At 64.8% G+C, this 22,468-nt stretch overlaps 1 protein-coding gene across 2 annotated transcripts in view; it reads right to left on the bottom strand.

Annotated features, from left to right (window-relative positions):
• The window catches only part of SDK2 (sidekick cell adhesion molecule 2), a 49,012-nt gene extending 31,355 nt beyond the window's left edge, over window positions 1-17,657 (bottom strand). For both annotated transcript variants that reach the window (XM_074922127.1, XM_074922126.1), the window contains exon 1: window positions 17,387-17,657. In XM_074922127.1, coding sequence (XP_074778228.1) covers window positions 17,387-17,465 — 79 coding nt within the window. In that variant the 5' untranslated portion in view covers window positions 17,466-17,657. The remainder of the gene's footprint in view (window positions 1-17,386) is intronic.
• Between the last annotated feature and the right edge of the window lie 4,811 nt (window positions 17,658-22,468).

Below are 22,468 nucleotides of genomic sequence, written 5' to 3' on the forward strand. Positions count from 1 at the left end.
GGTCTCTTGTTGGGGTGACGGTGGCAGCGGGCGCTGGCCGTGCTCCCCCGGGGTGGCTGTGCCCGTTCTCACCGTCAGCATGAGGGGAGAAGGGGGGGCCCTGATGCTGAGGAGCACTGCACCCCCTCGCACCCCAGCCTCTCTCTGCCTCAGTTTCCTTCTGCTCCCCGGCAGCACGTGGCACCTGAGCTCTGCTCTGGGCAGGCCTGGGGGGAGCTCCTCTCTCCCACCACCCTGGCAGCGTGACAGGCCATGGCACCACCAAATCCGGGGTGCAGCGGGGTGCCCACCACCCCCTCCCAAGCCGGCACGGATGGGGGCTGCGATTCCCCCGGTCCTGGACCCAGTGGGAAGTTTCCTGGTGCGTGACGGCCACATTCCCCCCCAAACGAAGGGTCATTACCGCTAATTCCACCTCTCCCCCATCTGTTGTGACTGTTTACACTTCACTTGCTAATTAGAGACTAATTAGTTGGTGCAGAAATTCATCACTTTCCAAACACAGGCAGCGGCGAGAGGCGTCCCGGGGAACATCTGCACATCTGCCAGCGGCACAGCCTGGTGCCGAGCCCCTGGGGCCACTGGCCGGGTGCTGTGCCAGCCCAGCACTGTCCCCTCCATGCAGGAAGGTGCCACCAAACTGTGCCATCCCCCTCCTGCCCGCAGCGCTGACCCCGGGGCTGGGCTGCTGCAGCCGAGCGGCCGGGATGGGATAAATGGGATGCCAAGAGCTGGCAACAGGGAAGGGGGACAAGAACGGGGCTGACTCCGGCTCCCCCCGCTCCGCTGCCGATGACATTTGAATGCCAGGGCCTCCCAAGGCACTAATCCTGCCTAATGGGATCACAATCTCTGCCCCTGCGCTTTATTTACAGAAGGGCCGAGCCCGGCGCATTAGTGCCGGGGAGGGGGCGCGGATGTAGGGCAGGGAGCCCCCGTCTCGCCGAGAAAGCAGTAATGGATCCTAATTCCTGGTGGAATGGGCGAGCTGGGAACTAAGCTCCCCTCTCCCTGGCTTCAAATCCCTCTTGATGGGAAGGGATGGGGAGGTTTAAGGCCGGAGGAATCCCGGAATGCTGCCAAGGACAGGGCTGTGCCGGGCAGCTGCGGGCTGGGGGGGGGAGAAGGAGGGGGCAACACCCCCCCCTGCACTCGGTGAACCCCAGCAAATGGAGATGAGATGGGGATGGGGGCACCAGGCCGGGTCCCCCCGGCCACCCCAAAGGACCAGCAGCTCGTGGGACACCCAGGTCCTTCCCCCACCTCATAAATAACACGATCGTCCCCCTCCCTCCCCACCGGCCCCTCTCCGGCCCGGCCGGCGCAGAGGGGGGGCCCTGGGACCCGCTCCCCTGTCTGCACCCACCTGACCTTGGGAGGGGGGACAGAGCTTCACAGGGCTCCCCCACCCACCCTGCCGGGGCAGCACTGCCCGGACAGCAGGGTGGCACCTGGCCCTGCCACCGCGCTCCCGCTCCGGCCCCCCCCGTGCCACCCCAGCATGGGGAGATGGAGTTAAATCTCTTCTGCATCAGACTATCGCTGGCGCTTCGCAGCACGAAGAGATTAAAAAACAATAAAGAGAAAGAGAAACCCTCCGCTATAATTACCAGCCTTTAGCCGCCAGCGGAGGCAGGGAGGGAGGGAGGGAAGGGAAAAGGAGGAAAAAGAAACAGAGAAGAAGCAATCCACTAAAATTTTAATAGGAACCACTGCATTTAATTTAACGACACATTTTTTCAATTACCAGAATAATTGTTTTATTCATAAAACGAGTTTCAATAAGAGGGTAATTTTCCTTTGTTTTTATTATTCATTTGTGTAACATATTCGCGGCGCAGTTCCCCGGCGCCGCAGCAGCCGCTCTGCATCTGGGGGGCAGGGGGGAGGAAGGGGGGAGGGTGCCTGCGCCGTCACGGCAGGCAAGGGGTTAACATCACCTGGGTGCCCCCACGGCCCCCAGACACAGCACCCATGGGGGACCACAACGTCCCCGAGCACCCCAGTGGGGTCACAGCCCTGGGTGGGTGCAAGGAGGGATCACCCCGGGGAACCCATCCTGGCCCTGGGGACACAGCGTGTCCCCTCCGCGGCCACCCCGGCTGGGTGGCCCCGTGCCCAGGGACGCGGCTGGGGACAGGCGAAGCCCCGGGCCCGTTGCCCGAGGAGCCGTCCCTTGGTGAAGTTCCATGTTCTGCTTGTCGGACGCCAGCGTGCAGTTGGGAGGCATCAATTTTTCAGTGGCTGTGGGTAAAGTCATCGGGCTGATTAAATGGCACCAGGGACACCACGGTCCCCTCCTGGGGTGGTGACAGGGGTGATCCCCACCCCCGGTGCTGGGGGATCAGCAGCGCTCTCTGCTGCTGCCGGAGCCATTAGTATTCCTGAGACGAGGCTCCATCCCCTTAATAAAAAGCAAACACAGAATTGAAATGCCGAACGCTCCCAGCACCTGGGGAGCTGCAGAGCACAACGTGCTGCCGAGCAGGGACCCAGGTGGCTGCGGGGGACCCAGGAATCCGGGGGGGACCCCAGCATCCGGGGGGTGCCAAGGACAAAGTCAAGATGGCGTGGGCATCCTCGCGGAGCCCTGCTCGCCCTCCTCCCAACACCTGAGCAAGCACGAAGCAACCTGAGCTGCTACAGCCCGCCCAAACCCAGCGCACGAGTGGCCCCCGCTCGCCAGCACCCATCTGCTCTGCTGGCAGCCCCCAGCCGTGGCGGCCTCACCCGGCACAGCAGGGCCAGGGCCGGAGCCGTGTCCTGGTGCCCGTAACGCACTCCAGCAGAGCGTCCCCTTCAGCTCATCGTGTCTCCCGCAGTGACTCGATGCCAGCTTCAAAGTCACAGAATCATCTGGGCTGGAAAAGCCCCTGAAGCTCCTCCAGCCCAGCCATGACCCTCACCCTGACCCTTCCCAACTCCCCCAGATCCCTCAGCGCTGGCTCAGCCCGACTCTTCAACCCCCCCAGGGATCCCGGGGACTCCCCCCTGCCCTGGGCAGCCCATTCCAACGCCCAACAGCCCCTTCTGCACAGAAATCCTTCCTCAGAGCCAGCCTGACCCTGCCCTGGGCAGCTTGAGGCCATTCCCTCGGGGCCTGGCGCTGGGGCCTTGGCTCCAGAGACTCATCCCCCCTCTCTGCCCCCTCCTGGCAGGGAGTTGCAGAGGGCCAGGAGGTCTCCCCTCAGCCTCCTCTGCTCCAGACTGAACCCCCCCAGTTCCCCCAGCCGCTCCCCAGCAGACCTGTGCTCCAGACCCTGCCCCAGCTCCGTTGCCCTTCTCTGGCCACGCTCGAGTCATTCAATGGCCTTTGTGGGGTGAGGGGCCCAAAACTGAACCCCCTCCCCGAGGGGTGGCCTCACCAGTGCCAATTTGAGGGGAGGGGTGGCAGGGAAAAGCACCAAACCCACCCACCCAATGATGGGGAAGCACCAGCAGGAGTGGGGATCGCGGCCCCACACAGCACCGTCACCCGTGGGGACATCAGAACCCCAAGCATGGCCGTGCCACAACACCCCGCCAGCACAGGGCTCTCTCTGGGCAGAGCCCAGCTTTCATCTCACCGCCCGGCAGATGCAGGTTTGACAGCAAAACCCACCAGGAAAGGGGTTTGGGTGCCAAAGCGCCTTTGCTCCTCTCTAATTTCAGGCGAATACGCCTGGCAAAGCGTGGCCCTGTGGGAGAAGCCGTGTGTGGCGGGAGGAGGCACGGCTCGGCTCGGCATTCAGCTCGGCCCATTCAAACTGGGGGCAAAAGGCAGCGCTGCTGCGCTGGATGTGGTGGGGGAAAGGGGTCCCTCTGCCCCCCCGGAGCAGCACGGCCACGAGCCGATATCCATCCCAGCCCTGGGTCCTGATCCCAGCGGGAAGGGCTGGCCCCGGAGCAAAGGGGCAGCCACGGGGACACCCCAGCTGTCCTTTGACCCCCCCAGTGCTGGGCTGGGGGCCACAGGGGGAGCCTCCATCCCCACTGGCACACGGAGCAGTGCCAAAGGCACCGGACACAATCCTCCCCATCCCAGCCACCCTACGCACCCCACCCACGGTGTGTCTTTTAACAGGTTTTTTTTTAATTTTTAACGAAAAAGAGACTTAAAATTGCAGAAGTGTCCATTAATCCTCGCAACTTACTTTGTTCCCCTCCTTCCCTGCTTTCCCTCTCCCTCCTCTTCTCCCCCCACCAAGACCAAGAGCTTAAAACTCTCCTTCTGGCTATTAATCAAAAGCAACCTCTCCGCTATCATGAGTGTACTTGCCATAAATTAATAGCGGCCTTCTTAATCAAATCTTATCTCCTCTCCGAGCGCCCGGCACACGGTGCTGGGGTTGGTATCCCAGTCTGCCCGGCCGTGAAATGCAATTTCCAACGCTCCGGTGGACTTGGCAGCTCCGCTCCATCTCCTGCTCCCCACCCAGGCCTGTACCTGCGCCGGCCCGGCAGCACCGCCTCGGCCCAGGGCCGCGGCACAGCAACCGCCGAGGTGGCTCCCAAAAGACACGCTCCATTTCCCGGCCATTTGCCGCGTTTATCGGCAGCCCCCGCGGACAGCACTTGCCTTCCTGTATTATTTAGAGGGCACAGCCCAAGCCGGGGCAGTTTCGGTGCTCGCCGGCGGCACGAGGCTGGGAGATGTTGTGGGAAATCCTCCTGCCGTGGCTGGGGGCGCGGGAAGGCAGTGGGGCCGCAGCGCGGCGTCTCGGGGTGGGGGGGTGTCAGCCAACAGCCACGCTCTTGGGAGAACGTCGTCCCTCTGGTCCCCACAGCCTGGCCCCCCGCATTTCCCTTCCCCCCTACCCACACCCTTTCCCAAGGATGAGGATGATGAGGGGGTCCCTCACACATCCCAGGGCAGCCCCTGCCCCACGCACAGCCCTGTCCATCCTGGCTGCAGCTCCGATCCATCCCCGGGAGACCCGCAGTGGCAGCCCAGCCCCAGCCCTCCCCTCCAGCCCCATCAAGCTGTGACAGTTCCCAGTCCCCGCGGGGTTCCCAGTCCCCAAACGGGAGTTGGGACAGAGTGGGACCTGAAAACGGTGCCCTACGGCTGCTGCTTCTCCACGCTGGGGCTGTTAGTCACAGCCTTTTCCTTTGCTGCTCAAAAAATCCTGCGCTGGCTGTGATTTTCCTGCTTGGCAGAGCCAACTCTTCCTCTCCCATGGCCTGAGACAGGCGTTGGGGGGCTTTGGCTGGGTCCCCCCCGCAGCACCATGCTCCGAGCCAAGCCCCGAGCGTCGGGGAGATGCTGGGGGCTGCAGCCAGGAGCCACGCCAAAAAGGAGCCGCTTCTCGTAAAGCGACTGCAGAGCGGAGCCAAGAGGGGTTTTTTTTTAACCAAGGCAGAACAGCCTGGAGAGCCTCCCTCGCTCGGCCCCCCGTCACGCCAAGATCACAGGAATAAAACCAGCTTTGTTCACGTCAGAGGGGCCGCGGCCCCGAGCCGTCGGCAGGTCGGAGCGGGGCTGCGCGGGAGCATCTCGCAGCGGCTGCATCCCCCCAGCACCGGAGCCTGTGCCCGTCCTGCCCGCGCCAGGAGCCGGAGCGGGATGGTGCGGCCGAGAGGTGCCACCTGCGCCCTGCAAGAACGACCTTGCTGCCGAAACGCATCAGTCTCTGCTCCGACGCCTCACGCTGAGCCCGTCAGAATGCTCAGGGCACCGGGACCCGCTGCTCTGCCGGGGCAAAGGGGTACGGGCAGCAGGGCGGGGGGGTGCCAGCCGAGGGCATGCTGCCCACCCAGAGAGACCCAGGTGGGGCTGGGCACCCTCTCGTCTCCATCTGACCCTCTGTGTGTCTGGGCACTGCTTTAGCCATCTCCTCGCAGAGGAAAAAGGTCTTCTGGGTGGTGGGGGAGCGCTTGGGCCACTGGGCCACCTCCCAGTAAGGGTGAGGGCACCTCACCCGCCCCACAGAAGGCGTCTGGCAAAGGAAAGGAGGAGACTCGGCCAAGAACAGGGCTCCAGCACGGCAGCCCTGCTCCCCTGCACCTCCCTCAGAGGAGATTTGGGGTTTCTTCCTCGCCGTAAGCCGATTGCAGAGGTGTGTTAACCGGATTAGGTGGGAGGCCGCGAGCCGCAGGCCGGGAGGAGCTGCTCAGCGGAGCGCGGCTCCTGCCCGTGTCACGCTGGCGGGATTTGCAGAGCCGGCTTTTAAACTGATTTTCTTCCCTTCAGCCTTTGGAAAGGTGAAGTTGCAGGAGGGAGGGAGGCTCTGCCACCTCCTCACACCCCCCCCTGAAAAAAATCCTGCAGGGCACTGGCTGGCAGCGGGGTCACAGCCCCACGTTGGTCCCTGCAGCCACCCCTGCCCCAGGGTGACACTGCAGCACCTGGTGCAGCACCAGCCCCCCGGGCACCCGCAGAGCTTTGGGGAGCAGCACAGAACCCCAGAATCATCTGTGTTGGAAAAGCCCTTGCAGCTCCTCCAGCCCAGCCATGACCCTCACCCTGACCCCCCCCAACTCCCCCAGATCCCTCAGCGCTGGCTCAGCCCGACTCTTCAACCCCCCCAGGGATCCCGGGGACTCCCCCCTGCCCTGGGCAGCCCATTCCAACGCCCAACAGCCCCTTCTGCACAGAAATCCTTCCTCAGAGCCAGCCTGACCCTGCCCTGGGCAGCTTGAGGCCATTCCCTCGGGGCCTGGCGCTGGGGCCTTGGCTCCAGAGACTCATCCCCCCTCTCTGCCCCCTCCTGGCAGGGAGTTGCAGAGGGCCAGGAGGTCTCCCCTCAGCCTCCTCTGCTCCAGACTGAACCCCCCCAGTTCCCCCAGCCGCTCCCCAGCAGACCTGTGCTCCAGACCCTGCATCACGGTGACCCTGAGCCTGGCACAGTCCCACCAGCACCCACCTGCCCCCCCGATGAACCCTGCAGGCAGCAGGTAGCAGCTTGGGGGTCATGGCCTCAGCACCCCCTTCCCCAGCTGCCCCCAGCCCAGGGGAGCTGCCCAAATCCCCCCACCCAGAGCCCACCCCAGCACAAAGGAGACGCCGACGGGGACAGCAGCTGTCCCTGGCTGGGGGGACACAGAAGCGGGACAGCAGCTGTCCCTGGCTGGGGGGACACAGGAGCAGCCCAGCGAGCAGTGTCCCCCCCATTCCTTGCATGGTCCCCAGCACGGCACCGCTGTCACCTGCGACCCACACAGTTTTGCCGGTGTCACACTTCACCCATCGTCGCCAGAGCTCTGCCATGGCGCTTCCCGGCCTTGGGGTGGGGGGAAGAGGTGACGGGTGCAATGTCCAGGGCCAGCAGCGCTGGGCAAAGCCCAGGCAGAGCCTGGGAGCCCCAAACCCAGCCAGGGTGGCCCTGGCACAGTTCACGTCCAGATCTGCCGTGGCACGAGCCAGGATCCAGCTCCTCGCGCCCAGCGGCTCCGAGCGGGGTTGGCGCCACCCAGCAAGGCCATGGCATCCCCCAGGATGGACAGATGGACAGACGGACACCCTCCTCCCACGCTACCTCCTGACAGGCCAGCGGGACACCCCAACCTCAGCAGGACACCCCAACCTCACTGCAGTCTCTCCTTCCTCCTCCCACATCTGTCTCCAGGCCCATACTTATTTATTTATTTGTTAATTAACTGCTGTTTCCATAACAAACGCTCCAGCTTCTCCCAGCCTCCAACAGCCCTGGGGCTGGATTGTTAACTAGGATTTTAATTTGTTAATTAAAAGCAGGATGGCTCCATAACAAGCTCCTCTTCCGCAGCCAGGCTCTCGGAGGACTCAGCGGGCCAGCGGCTGAGCCAGTGGCCTCACCATGCCCGGCTGAACCCCCCGCCGTGCCCGGCTGAACCCCCCCCAGGGATGGGGCACATGGGGAGTGGTGAGCGCGGCTCCCCCAGGACACGGGGTGTTTGCAGAAGGGACGCAGAGGCCGGCAGCACCGCGGTGCCCGCTCAGCACCTCCCCTCTCCCAGCAGCAGGGCTGGAGACGACACCACCTCCCTTCGCGGTCTCATCCTTCCCCAACCACCACACAACCCCCAGCACGTGGCCACGGCCATCGGAAGGTCCCAAACCTGGTGACCAACCCCCCGTTGCACCCACTGCAGCAGAGCTGGGGCCCTGCCAGCATCATCACCCAAGGACCACAGCCCAGGGCAGCGCTCAGCACCCAGCCCCTGCGGCACTGGGGACCCAGCCCAGGCACACCCCAGTGCCAACACGCGCCAGGTAAGATGCTCCCGGAGCCAAGGAAGAGACGTCAGCCCTGGCCGGGGAACAGCATCTCCTTGAGCCCCGCGGCGAGGCCGTGGCTGGGAACAGAGCGGGACTGTGTGCCTGCCCGTCCCTGCCTGCCCTCGCACACCCAGCCCCTCTGCCCGCCCCGGCAGCGCCAGCTGGAAAAAATAACATTTCCCCTCGCAGGAAACCCCAAACAGACACACACACACGGCCCCGTTGTGCGTCCCCAGCTCGGGAAGGGACACACACACACAACAAGCAAAGCTTTGTCCTTTGAAGCACCACACGGTCCCTCCGGACCCCCACGCCAGGCCCTGAGCGCACGGACCCCGGAGCCTGGTCCCAAACCTGACCCCAAAGGCACAGACCCCAGCGCTGAGCTCCAAACCCAAGGGGCTGCGGGGAGCTGCAGGGGACCTGCAGCAAAGGGGCCACGCACGGAGGCTCCTGGGGGGACAGGAGCACCCCCAGCCCAGCGGCAAGTCCCCGGGGCTGCTGGACATCACCGCCGATGCCAGCGAGCCTGTCCCCTCACCGAGCACGTCCCCACGCAGGGCACAGCCCCGTCCCCAGCTGGGGATGTTTAACAAGCTCCAGGCTCTGGCCAAAACTTCTTCCCCAACAAACTCCTTCCGATGCCTCAAATCCTCCCGACCCCGTGATTACGCAGCTCTGCCGAATCTGGGTCACTGCTGTGAGTCACAGACACCCGGAGAGTGACTCAACGCTATTAGAGGGGCCGGATCCTGCGGCTGATTTTGCCGGGAGATAATCCAAAACGGTGAGGAGGGGAAGGATGGACAGACATCACCTCCAGACCCCCCCAACAGCCGCCAGCCAGACACTCTCCGGGCAGGAGACGGGGTGAACACGCATCCTCCTCCCTGCACGCTCAGAGGGGCAGAGGGGCCCTTCCCAGCCCCGCGCCCAAAACCTTCGCAGCCCGGAGCGGAGCTTCCCGGCGAGGGTTTGTCAGGAACAGGCTCCGCACCCAGCTGCCAGCGAGGTGGGGGTCTCAGCAGCCCCACACCCCAACCCCAGGGTGGTCCCGGCACTGGGTGGGAGCGATGGCACACAAGTCTGGTGCAGCCCAGCTCAGCTCCGGGCTGGATTTAGCCCCGTGGAGCACATCGAGTGCATCCTCCAGGTATTCCTGAAAGGCAACCACAGCCCTGGGTTGGCTCCCAAGCCAGTTGTGGCGGCTCCCAGGGCCACCGTGGCCAAGGAGGAGGGAGAAAACAAAGCCACCGCTTGGCGCTTGGGATGTCACTTCTGCAAAGGACACCCGTGTGCGTCCCCCTCACCATCCCGCCACCCCCCCGCATCCCCCAGCCAGGCAGGATGCTCCGCGCAGCCCTCGCCCTGCAACCACCCTCGCAGACAAGAGAGACAGACAGACAGACAAACAGCCGCTTTCCAGCCTCGCCGCGAGAATCTCAACAAGGCGGCATTTCCCAACCGAAAAAAAAAAACGGCGGGGAAAGAAAAACACAAGACAGAAACCACAAGAAAAACCCCACTCAGCCTTTCCCATGGCGCTGACGCAATTAAGTCGCCAGCCCCGCGGGATGGAAAACACTTTGCCAGCTCCCTGCCCCCCCCGTGCCGAGCGGGATGAAGGTGCTGGCGGCCACGGGCCCCCCCGTCACCGCACGGCCCCGAGCCAGTGGGCACCGGGCAGTTTACTGGGTGTTGCCCAGACATCCTTTTTTCCGAAGTATTAATTAGTCATTGCGCTGCGCGCTTGAAACATAAATAGCTGTAGCATGACAGGCAAAGGTGAGTTTTCCTTGGAAAAATCTTTTTTTTTTCCAAAGCTTTTCCTTCCCAGACACCCCGGTTTGTAAATGTGGGATGGGAATAACTCCCAGCCTGACGACCCCCCCGCAGCCATCCACGACTGAATTTCCCGGGCAGAGAAACGAACTCTGGTCGTTGCACTTATTTTATACACACTTGTGGCTCTCCCTGCCAGAGGGGCTTTTCCAGCCAAGGCGGCGACGCTGGGCCAGCGATTCCAGCGGGAAAACCAGCGCCGCTGCCCAGCCTGACGTGGAGCTTATGGGGAGAAGCCAAGCGAGCGAGACTCCACCGCCGCCCCAGGTGAAGCGCTCAGGCAGCTCAGCCCCCCCTGCTCGCTGCACGGGCCTTGTTTCCACCCTCCGCTGCACAGCTCGGCTCCTTCTTTCCACCACGTAAGTGAGAAAAAATGGAAAAAACGGGGAGATGAAGGCACCCATCACCTTCCTCCCCTTGCACCGCCCGCGTGCAGGCAGAGGCCGGGTGCTCAGCGCTTCCCGGTGCTCAGCCGGCGGGGAGGGCTCTCCCCATGGCAGAGCTCTGAATTAAACATACCCCCCTAATGAGTTGATTTTATTAGTTCGCGAATGCATTGAGAACTCATTATCAAAATAAACATCAATTCACTCCGCCGAGCGCAGGGGCTGCACACGCACAACGCCCCGGCAGCGCTGCAGCTGGGGCCGCACGCTGCTCCCACCCCGAGACGCGCCGCTGGGCCCCCTCTGCACCCCCATTCCCAGCACCCACCGCAGGCTGGACCCCGAGGGGGTGCAAGGGGGCACCCCCCCACACCTCGAGGTTTGCTTCTCGTTGTGCGGGGCTCCATTCTGGGCCCCCAGCGTTGATGTTCGCTGGGGTGGGACAGTCCCCAGGAGCTCCTGCCACCCCGGCACGGGCCAGGCAAGGTCCCCCAGGCCCCCCTCGGTGCTGCTGTGGGGCAGGAAGAAGCCCCCACCCTGCCCCAGGGTCTCCAGCCCCCTGCAAGCCCCCCCGGGAGGTTGTGCAGCACCCAATATTGGAGCACCAGGAGCTTTGGCAGACCCCGAGACCCCCCACCCAGAGCTGGCCGGGGCAGGAGGCAGCACCCCAGCCCCGGGGAGCCAGGGCCGGGGTGTCGAGGCGTGAAGGGGGGGCACAGCGGGCGCATTGTCCGGCTGGCAGGACGCGCTCCCGTTGGAAACAGCAGCTAATCCCATTTCATCCCCCTTCACGGCCATCAGCTGTTTTTCAGGCATTCAGGAGGCGGTTGCTGAAACCAGAGCTATTGTGTCCACCTCTCCCCAGCCCCCTCCAGCCCTCCCTCCCTCCAGCCCTCCCAGCCCCGCGCTGGGCCAGGACCCGGCAGCATGTCCGCAGCCCCTGCACCTCCCTTTTGCCTCCCCCCCCAGCTCCCAGCCCGACCCCACACTCCAACCCAAGCGAAAAGGAAGAGGAGGAGGAGGAGGGGAAACCCTGAGCATCCCCCCATGCCGAGACCCAGCGACAGCCACCTGCACAGCCCCGCGCTCCTCTGCTGCTCGCCGGGGAGACAAAGGCTGCTGGACGGGATGAAAAGGGAAATAAATAGCCCTAAAAACCCCCCAGTTAATGCCCAGCGCCTGCCCTACGTTCCGCCCAGTTTCCTCACACAGCCGGCTCACAGCAGTGGACTGGGATGTGCTGGGGGGGTTCGGCCATGCAGGAGGGGGATGGAGGGGGACAAGTTCCTCCAAACAAACTGGGTGAGGCTGGGGGAGCACGTGGGTCCCCAGCCCCGCGCTCACCCCAGGGAAATGCCCTCTGGTTCGGGTGATTCACACACCCAGGACGGGCACACGTGCCCTGATCGATGACAGGGCTCTCAAAAGAGCGTTTCCCTTCCTCAACTTGTTGAGAGCCACAAACTCAGCCGTGCTGCCACCCCACTGCCCGGGTGACCCACTGTGGCCCCAGGGGACAGCCAGAGTCTGCCCCCCTGACACACGTGCCCCCAGTCCTCGAGGGGCACAAGGGACACCCGTCCCTGGAAGCCAGGGCACCCCAACCCCTGCCAGGCACCCCAACCCCTGCCAGCTTCGCACATGGACCCCGGAGTCCTGGAGAAACCCCCCCCAGGGACCAGTGATCCCACTGAGGAACCCCCATCCCGCTCCTCGCCCCGGCAGCACCCGCCGCAGCACAGAGCCAGGAGGGCTCAAGGTTACCGACGAGGACTCGCAGGTTGTCGTCTCACCCAGCAGTAGCGAAAAGCAATTAGCTACCACAGCTAAAATTAGCTCAGCGGTTTCTTTCCGCTAATGGTCAAACTCATCAAGGTTTCCCTGCGCTGGGGGCCTCGGCACCTCCGCATGGGCAGGCAGGGATGGATCAGAGCCCACGGAGACACGTCTGCCCGCGTACACAGAGAGCAGTCCCCGTCCCACCGTGCCCACCCTCTGCCCAGCACCTCGGTTTCCCCCGCAAATGCCCAAGGGCAGAGGGAGAGCTCCCGAGGGCCCAGAGCTGCCACGCTCCGAGGTGGATGACGGGGACAATGACTGCTGGCTGGGAGAAGAGGGAGGGCGGGTTCAGCACGGGGTGGGGGCCCCGGTATTCCTGGAATTGCCACCACGCCGTCCCCGCTGCCGGCCGGGATGCCCAGCTGCTGGCACGCGGTGGCAGCTGGTCCCAGTGCCCAGGGCCTTCCCCGGCTTGTGGGTGGCTGCTGGCCAGGAGGTGACACTGATCCATGCGTGGAGGTGACAACGGAGGGGGAGCAGCCAGCAGCTGCCAGCCCCAGCATCCCCGGGAATGGCTCTGCCAGAGGCCGAGAGCCCCCCGCGCCCCAAGGCCCCATTCCTGGGGGGTCGGGGGACGGGGAGCAACTGCCCCATCAGAGAGGGGAGACAAAGGGGGCTGGGGACCAGCTGCAGCCCAGGAATGTCCCCTGCCCTCGGCCCCGTTCCCAAGGATCAGGTTACCCAGTTCCCAGGCAACCCGAGCCCGGCATGGCTTTCCAGGCGCAGGCATGCCTGCACCCCGCGGGGCTGGGGGCGAGGGGAGGGGGCCGCCGAGGGGGCCGCTGCCTGCCCCGGGCGCAGGCAGGTGGTCGGCCTCAGGCAGAGGAGAAGGGTTGGAAGGCGAAGCATCGCTGGGAGCGGGGTGGGGGCTGCACCCCCAAGTCATCGCTGGGAGCAGAGGGCTGCACCCCTCTGAAGCATCGCTGGGAGCGGGGGGACCCACCCTGACTGCCGGTCGCCAGCCCCACGGAGGGGGTGCCCAGGGCTGTGCCCATGCCGGCGGCGTTGCCAGCGTGCCCGGGGTGTCAGGGATGCCAAGCAAGGCAGGGAGCTGCTGCCAGCACATTCCTGTCTGCCAGCAGGGCGAGGGGTGGCGGGAACGCACCCCAAGTTGGGATCCACCTCCATGGATGGCTCTGGGGTGCAGAGGGTGGGAACCCCAAAACAGAGCAGCAGCCGTGGGGATGGGGCAGGTCCCTGGCATCATCCCCGCACCTCCAGCCGCTCAGAGTGACCCTGGCCCCGCGTCCTCTCCAGCAGGAGCTCCCAAGACACCCCTTTGCTCCCCAGCACCCACCACCCTGAGCCCTCCCAGCACCACAGGGGTGCTGGATCCGTGCGGGTGCTTTGGAAGACCAAGGCCCGGTGCCACGGAGCCCCGCAGCCACCGGGTCACCCCCACCAGCCCCGGCACAACCCCGGGCATGGTGGGGGCTGAGGTTGCCCTTCGTTAGCACGATCACATCACCACTGACAGCAGCATATTTATTACTGACCTGGCACTGCCCGTTTTCCACCCAGCGACACGCAACGTGCTAATGAGCTCGGGGAGGTAACGAGGGCTCAGAGGTGAGAGCACCCACCGCTCACCCTCCCCAGCTGGGATCCAGCACCCAAAGGGTTTTGCTCCCACACAGCTCTGCACCCCAGTCTGAGCAGGGCCTCATTCACCCCAGGTACCAGCCTGCGCCGCTGCCAAACACCAGTGCATCCCAAAGAGTTTGTGTAGGGCCTACAGTAACGGGTGTTGTGGCTGGAGCTCGTTCTCAGGCAGGAACCAGCCACATCAGGGATCAGCTCCAGGCACAGGCCGGGGACAAGGACACGGTTCGTAAAGACGCAGGGTCACTCCTCATCGCACCACCCTGCGAGCCAGCCTCCCTCCTCCCAGGTTTAATAATCAGCATTTTCCCAGGTTCACAAGCAACCTGCATCCACCCGCCTCCCTCCTTCCCTCTCCTCCAACTCCTCATCTGCTCCCACTGAGCCGAAACGCCGCCGCAGCCTAAACCCCAGCGCCAAGGGACGAGTGGCATTGCCACCCCGGCCCCGGGGCAGCAGCCCCTCAGCTGGCCCCGGCTCGCTCAGCCCACCAACACGTGCCCCACGGTGCCAGCGGCTCCGGCTCTGCCAGGCAGCGGGGATGGGTACAATCCTGCAGCCACCTCCTGTGGTCCCCCAGGGAGCGGATCCCCGGCGCCATACCCCAGTGCTGCTGTGGCTCGGGGCCCCGACACCCCAAAGCTTTGGGGATCAGCCAGAGCACCAAGCACACTGACGGGGCGCGGTGACACGGGCTGCTGGGGGGGTCACCGTATCCCCCTCCCCTAACGGTTATCAGATCATCAAAATTTCATCGCCGCGCCTGGTCACTAATGGCTTCCAAAGCAGCATCAAATTTTAATCTTCCCTTCCTCGCCCCTAAAAGCCACTTTCCTGCCGGAGCTGGAGCTTTGCACGAGGCCACCGGTCACGGGGAAGTGGGAGCAGGAGCCACCTGCCCCGGCTGCCCCTCCCCAAGTCCCCAAGACCCCAGCACCACGGCCCTGGGAAGGAGCTGGGGCTCGCCCCGCTCCCGCTCAGCCCCGCGGGGCTCCGGACGTGCCCAGGCACCACACACGGGTGCCAGAAGGTGCCAGCACCCCCCCACCCCCTAATAAGCCTCTTTGGAGGAAGCCGCCTGCCTCAGGCCCCTGCCCCAAATCCTGTCTGGAACCTTAAGCCGCCCAAATCCCCCCGGGACTGGCCGCAGCCTCCTCAATCCCATCAGAGGTGCTGTGCCAACACGGGGGGTCCCAGGCTGCACCCCCAGCCCCGGGTGGGTGGGAAACCGCATCCCTGGGGGTCACAAAACCTGCAAAAAGTGGGGAGCAATAGGCAGGGACCCCCCAGACATCCCCCCACACCCCCCCCCAGCTCTTGGAGGGGCCTTTCTCATCTTGCTAATCAGCTTTGCGGCAGGCGTGGGCTGGCAGCAGGGGGCTGCCCGTGCCCCCCCGACCATGGCACAGCCCCCCCGGCCGTGGCACCGGCATCGGCACAGGTCGCACTGCGACACAGCTCCCGCCCGGGCGGCGCTGACTGATTAGCCTTCCACCCAGCACCGCATTCGGCTCCGGGTAATTAGCGCCAGGCTCCTAATCAATAAGTTATTTTTTGCCGTGGATAATTAATAATTACACAGCACAGACGGGCTGTAATTAAACTTCCATCCCCTCTCTCCCCGGCAGTGCAGGGCCTTTGTTTTACCCAATGGCAGGTATCAAAGGGTTTCATCCTGCGCCCGGGGAGCCCCCGCACCCCGGCCGGGAGGTCTCGCGCCCCCCCTCCTCCTTCCCTTCCCTATTGATCCCATTTTCTTCCGTTGCCCGAATCAATAGCACCGGCACAAAGCGCCGCCGGCCTCCGCGCCCGCCGCCGGCCCTGCGGGGATGCCCACGCGAGGCTGAGCTGGAGGCCGAAACCGGGCATCCCCCCCGCACCGGGGAAGCTCCTTCACTAGCCCCAACAACACCCAGTTGGCCCCAACGAGCCTCACCGGCGAGCATCGGTGGCCACCGCACGCCGGGCACCGCACGCCGGGGGAGGTGACCCTGCCAGCGCGTCCCTGGCTGCGGACACGGGCACACGCCAGGCTTTGGCGATGCTCCCCCCACCATGACTCCATCGCAGGCGGCCACCGCTCGCCCGTGGCTACCAGCCACCGGCACCCAGCAATGTCACGGCCACCCGCCCGCGAGGACGTGACACGCGCCACGGCCAGCCCAAGCCGCAACGCTCGGCTCCCGCACCCGGAGAGGCGAGCGAAGCCCCGTCCCTGCCCTTCGAGGGGGCCGCAGCGCTGACAGCCCCACGTCTCCCCCACCCCACGGCGAGACCCCGAGGTCCCCCCCGGACAAACGGGAGGAGATTCGGTCACCCCAGGAGCCTGTCCCACAGGCGGGGAACAAACGGAGCGGGGGGGACCCGCCGGCCGGAGATGCCAAGGAGGAGAAGAGAGAAACTCGGCAAGGGAGTGAATCAATCAGAGACCTTCAGAGCTCCCCACACAGGGCCTGCCCGGATAATGTACTGCCGCTTTAGATGTTGCGTTCTGAACTTAATTACTGAGAAATTATAGCAGCGCTGGGGGAGGCGCAGGGGGAAGCGGGAGGACGGGAGCGCACGGGGACTTCTGGCTCCACTTGCTGCCGCAAACAAGGGCAAGAAATGTCGCGGGCGAGAACCCCCAGCGCTACGCCCCACTGTACCCCCCCCCCCCTTTTTCTTTTCCAGCCTGGATCCGCTTGGTCTAAGCGGTGGGGATGGAGGCGGCCGTGCTGCAGCTCTGCCAGGAGGGAGGGGACGGGACCCCAGGACACCCCCCCCCGGCATCTCTGCACCCCAAAGGGCCACGAACTATTCCTACATCCCTCTCGGGCAGCGGAACAGCTAAAACCAGAGGGTGCTGTGGCGGAGCCCCGGGGGCGAGGAGCAGAGCGGGGCTCACCCGGCCTCACCCCAGGAGCCGGTTGGGTGCGCAGGGAGCCCCGGGCACCCACGGGGGCTCAGGGTGCAGCCCCCCAGCTCCAGGCGATGGGACCAACAGCAGGGTGAGAGCGGGTCCCCGGGAGCTCCCCAAACTTGCGCCCCAGGTCTTGTGGTGCAATGGGGGTCCCCCGGGAGGGGGTGAGATGGGGGCTTTCACACACACACCCCCCCCCCGCCATCTCCGGGGGATGCTCAGCCTCCCGGGAGCGCTCCAGGGCAGAGTCTACCCCATGATCAGAGCAACATTTTCGCCCCCCCCATCCCAGCCTGGGGGCAGTTATGGGGCAGAGGGAAGGAGGAGGAAGAGCAGAGCCGTGCTGCTCGCCCCCGCCGAGCCCCCCCCGGGCACCGCACTGTGCTCAGCACCGGCAGGCGCCAGCTCCGGGGAGCGGGGGCTCCTCAAACGCCACCGATTCTGTGCCCCCCCCTTTCAACAGAACCTCCGAGGCCGTCTCGGTCCCCACCCCCCCGGCTGGCACAAAGCTTCCCCGACCCGGGAGGATGGAGGCTCGGTTGAGGGGAGCAGCGCCGGGACCCCCCCAAACCCTCCGCGGTCCATCCCCAGCATCCAAATCGGAGCTGGAGGGTGCCCCCCCTTACACCCCCTTACCTTGGGCGCCGGCTCCCGGGGGCCCGGGCAGGGTGAGCACCGCGAAGCACAGCAGCCCCCAGCTCCCGAGCCGGGCCATGGCTCCGCCGAGCGGGGGGGGGGGCAACTTCCCCGACTTTATAATCCGGGTGGCTGCGGCGACTGTCCCCGCTGCTGGCTGGAAGCCGGGGTGTCCTCGGGGCCCCCCGCAGCAGCGCTGCTCAGGGCGAAGACAATTGGGGGGGGGGGGCGTGGAGGCGAAGACGATGGGGTGAAAGGCTCCTGGTGGGGCGTTTTGGAGGCGGGGGGGGGGGGGATCCGCAGGCAGCTCCCCACCATGTGCAACTTCCCGGGGGACGTGCGGAGCCGGGACCCCCAAATCCAGAGCGGGGCCGGCAGCCGAGCCCCTCCCCAGGGAAGGGGACGGGAAGCGCAGGGCTGCCCCCCCCGGGCACCAAGGAGGGGGGGGGGGCCGTGCCCCCGCAGCCGAGCGCACCGCAGCCGCTGAAAAGTTTGGGGTCCGGGGGGGGGGGCGGCCCCTCCCCGGCGCTCAGCTCCCGCCTGGGGACATCCCCGCCTCGGCGGCTCCTGGAGACGGGGGGGGAAGGGGGGGCTTCTCCCCCCCCCCTCCCCGCGTGAGGAAGCGGGGAAAGTGCGGCGGCGGCGCGGGGTCCCGCTCGGAGGCGGCGGGGAGGGGTGGGGGGGCCGGCGGGGCCGCGCACGTCCCCTCTCGGAGCTCCGACCGGCTCCGGCTCCTCCTGCGCGGCTCGGCGGAGCCGGGGAGGGGGGGCGGACGGACGCCGAGCGGGGGGGGGCAGCCCGAACCGAGGAGGCGGGGAGACAACGCGGCTCCGAGCGCTACCCAGCGGCCGCGGGCGGGTGCGCACGGAGCGGCGGGGAGGGAGGCGGAGAGGGCGCATCCCCCCCCCCCCCCCCCGCCCCCAGTTCGTGCGGGGCGGGGCGGGGGTGTCTGTGTCATCCGTGTGTGTGTGTCCGTCCCCCCCCGCTGCCCTCGGGTGTGGAAGCAGCAGCTCCCCCCCCGCAGTTTTCGCCTCTCCCCACATCCCCCCCCAACGCCCATAGCGCTCAAAGCATCAGCCCCCAGTCCCTGGGAAGGGGACACAAAGGGGACACAGCGTGTGTGTCCCCCCCCCGCTCCCAGAGGTAGCTCAAAAGCACAGCTCATGGCTGCGGGATCCTCAAAGCAAGCATTTTGAGGCTTTTTCTTAAAAAAAATTTAAAAAAATCAGAGCTCTCACCCCCGAGATGAGGCAGCAACACCTCCCAGATAACGCAGCCCCCCCTCAGGGCTGATCCTGCCGCCCCGCCAGCCCCGCTCCCCCCGCCAGGATCAGGCCTCAAGGCGCATCCCTCGGGGATGTCTCTGGGCTTCCCACTGCGGGCTGGGGGCAAGTGGCCGGGCCCAGGGACCCACCGCACCGTCCGCGCGGGGGCAACCGGCCACCCCGGGCGCTGCATCAGCGTCCTGAGCCCGGAGACCTGCAGGGATCGGGGGGGAATGGAAGCAGGAGCGGATTAGCCCAAAGCCAGGCCTAGCACGGCCGGGTCAGCTCAGGGCAGGGACGGCGGGAGCGCGCGGACACGACCGTGCGTATTCGTGCCCAGGCCCCCGTGTGTGTGCTTCCACTGCGTGATACACCCGCAGGCCTCGGGGTGGGGGACACACGCGCACGCACACCCCGCCTGTGCGCACGTTGCAGGTTTGGAGAGCTCCTGCCAAATTTCCCATCGACCTCTCGAAGAGAGACTGAACAATAACCCAGCACTTGCCCACCCCGGCATTAATCAGCTCCGTGGCTGGCATTCTCAACCGAGGGATGACTGGGATCGATGTGCTGTGGGAGGCTGCAATCCTGGCTCGCCCCTCGAGGAGGTGGTTCCCAGTACAGGCTGGAACAAGCAGAGAGGGATTGAAGCTGCCTTGGCAGGGGGGAGCTCAGCCCGCTGCTGTGGGCTCGGACCCTGCTCCGCTGCAGCGGGGAGCAGCCACAATAATACTCAGCACGCTCCCCAGCCCCGGCGAGATCAGGGCTTTGTTCCATAAAGAACAGGAATTCCTGTCTCCAGGGCCATAAATTCAGCGCCTGCTCCCGGTGCCTGCGCTGATTTACGGTTATTACAATTAATCTTGCTGAGGTGTGAGCCGTTTATTACCCACTTGCACAGGTACCTGGTTCCCCCCCTCAGTCACCCGGGCAGGCTGGTTGAGTTTTGATCTCGCAGCAACGCTCCCACCAGAGCCCGTCCCCCCCCCCAGCCCTGCCCGCTCCGTGCCAGCTCTCCCCTGCCCAGATCCAGCCAAGCGGGAGCAAGTTCCAGCACGTGGCACCACGGCTGCCTCCGGCAGCGGGTGGAAAAGCCGTGAGCTGCCCTGCACAACGCTGGCAACATCCCGGGGATTGGAGAGGGCAGCGGGCTCCGGTGGCACCCACATTGTCACCGGTGACCCCGGGGACACGCCGGGCGATGCCCAGGTGGCCCCCAAGTGCTGCTGGGTCACCCCTGCCCCACGCAGGGCAGCCCCACCTCACCATCTCCCTTGAGTTTTGGCCCAATCCTCCAGCAACATCCCACGGCTGACGGAGAATCCCAACCCCGAGCTACGATTCGGGGCAGCATCACTCGTAACGACACCGGGAATCCAGCCGCGCGCCTCCCGCCTCTCCAAGACTCTTCTGGAAGGGATGAAGACGCACAAGGTCTCCAACTGCTCATCAGGGTGGGGGTTTTGGAGCTCCTTGCTAGAAATCCCAGACCCCCAGAGCAGAGGGGGGGGTCTCCAGCCCCCAAGAGCAGCAGCACGTTCACCAGCTGCTGCTGGAGACCTCGGCTAATGAGGGGTTTGCCGGGCGCAGCCGCCGCACCGGCCCCGCGGGCAGCAGAAAGCCGCCTCAGGCCTATTTGTAGATTTGAAAGCTGTTATTTTGCCTCCTGCTTGAAGAGGGCGCATCAAAGTCAAACCCAAAATACGTTGCTGGGCTTGAATTAAAAACCCTTGTCTGAAACCAAGGCAAGTTCCAAAAAAAGATCAAGGTTTTATTTGAAATGTAAGAGTCTTTGCTGGGATGTCAGGCGCTTTGGGGACCGTCAGCATTATCCAAAAGCTGCAGGACAACAGCCAAGAGCTTCCTTCAGCCCTCCTCAGCATCCTCCTCTTCCTCGGGAGAGGCACCGGCTCGCTCTCAGCGGCTCCCTGAGCACAGGAGCAGCATCCCACGGGGAGCACCGGGCCCCCTCCGAGCTCCAGGAAGGGGCTGGGAAACGCGAGGAGAGGCGAGGTCAGAAGCGCTGCCTGGGAGTGAGAGACTCCAGGAGCTCGGTCCTTCTCCGCTATCAAAGAGGAGAGGAGGTAGATGTAACCACAGGCTGTCAGCACCGGTGTGAGGATGAGAAATTGGATAACGGAGGCTCTGCAGCCTCGCAGACAGAGGTATAACAAGCTCCCACGGGCAGAAGCTGAAGCACCTTATTGCTAGTCTGGGTAAGTCTGGCACGTTTGTAATGGTGAGGATAATTGACTGGCTGCAGAAAGGCTCCCCAATACTTTTTTTGTAATTAAAATTGGAAGGGGCATTTTAATTTCTTCAGAAGCATCTGCTCTCCTGGAAGAGTTAATTCAGGGTAGTGCTGGAGGCCACAAGCAGCCTTTGTGATCTCTTAACTCTTCTTTTTAAACCTGGGTTTAGGACAGGTCCCCTCTTCCCCCACCCCGAGAACACCTGCAGCACAGGGTGAGACACAGCCCTCGCACACCCCTGGGCCGTGGGGACCCTCCCCACCCCCAGGCAGGGTGAGGCACAGGCAGACGCTTTGTTTTTATCAGGGCTGAGGCTCCCTCCCCTTGAAGGGCATCGAGCAGTGCCCCACGCTGCCCTCAGATGCCGTGCGAGGAGCCTCCAAACCAGCTTGGAACAGAAACATCTTAAATATTTGATGTCTCAAAAAAAAAAAAAAAAAACCAACACCCTAACACACCGAGAGAAGGAACAGCAACAGGAGCAAGCCCTCTCCTTCCTTCCAGCTCTGCTCCTCTTCCCAGCCCAGAGCTCTCCCCCAGCATTTGCTCCTTGGGGTATCTTGGCCTAATTAAAATCTTCCTTCCAGCCCAGAGCGAGACCACGCTCGGGGCTGGGGCTGCAGGGCTGGGGGGGGGCTGAGCTGGCAGAGGAACAGCATCTCCCCAGCTGTGGTTACAGGAGACCCATTTCCGAGCAGGATCGGGCTCTGTCCCTGGAGAGCAGCGGTTTGACAACAAGCCAAGAAGGGCCAGAGACTTCCCGGGGAGACTTGCCCATACCTGCCACGACTCTGTTCCACCTCTGCACCCGCCAGCCCCCGTCGGATGGATCCGAGTACTTAACGAGCTGCTGGAGCGGGGGGGCCCCGAGCAGCCCTGACTCTCCCCAGACCCCTCACTGGGGCCCACGGTGCCGCCAGCAGCCCCCGAGCATCACCCCAGAAGCAACACTGGCCAAGCCCGGGGGGTTTCCCCCCAGACCCTGCCCCACGCTCCCACCCCCCTGGGGCGAGACACAGGCAACGGGGGCTCTCAGCCCCGTCTCCACCAAGCCCAACCGCCCCTCAGTCCCCCTCCAAACACGAGGGTTTGGCACATGCAGCACCACCAGGCTGGGGACTCCCAAACCCGCTGCCGTGTGGAGGCAGCGCTGGCGTTCAAGCTCTTTTCTCCTGCTCTAAACCACCTCTAATTGAGCACCCCGAGACAGGCTGCACACCTTCCCCTCCGCCGGCGAGCGGAGAGGAGGCATTAATCCCAGCAGCTGGGCTCCGCTGGGGAAGCTGAACAGGAGCCTTTGCTCCAGCACGGAGCTTTTATCCGCCTTCCCGCAGCGCAGCGGCTCTGCCGAGAGCTCGGGGCAGCGCGGCGGGAGCTGCTCGCACCGGTGGTGGCTTGGGGGGGGCCTCTCCCCCAGGCAAAAAGCAGGAGGTTGGGGGTCCCAGCTGGACAGGACCAAAAACTCCCTCGTGCTGCTCCAGGAGAAGGGGGGGAAACATCATTCCTGCTGCTGCAGACCCCCAGCCCTTCCTCAGCTGGGGGCTCGCACTGATAAACCCTCCAGA

This window comes from Athene noctua, chromosome 18, assembly GCF_965140245.1.
Source record: "Athene noctua chromosome 18, bAthNoc1.hap1.1, whole genome shotgun sequence".
Lineage (NCBI taxonomy): Eukaryota > Metazoa > Chordata > Aves > Strigiformes > Strigidae > Athene > Athene noctua.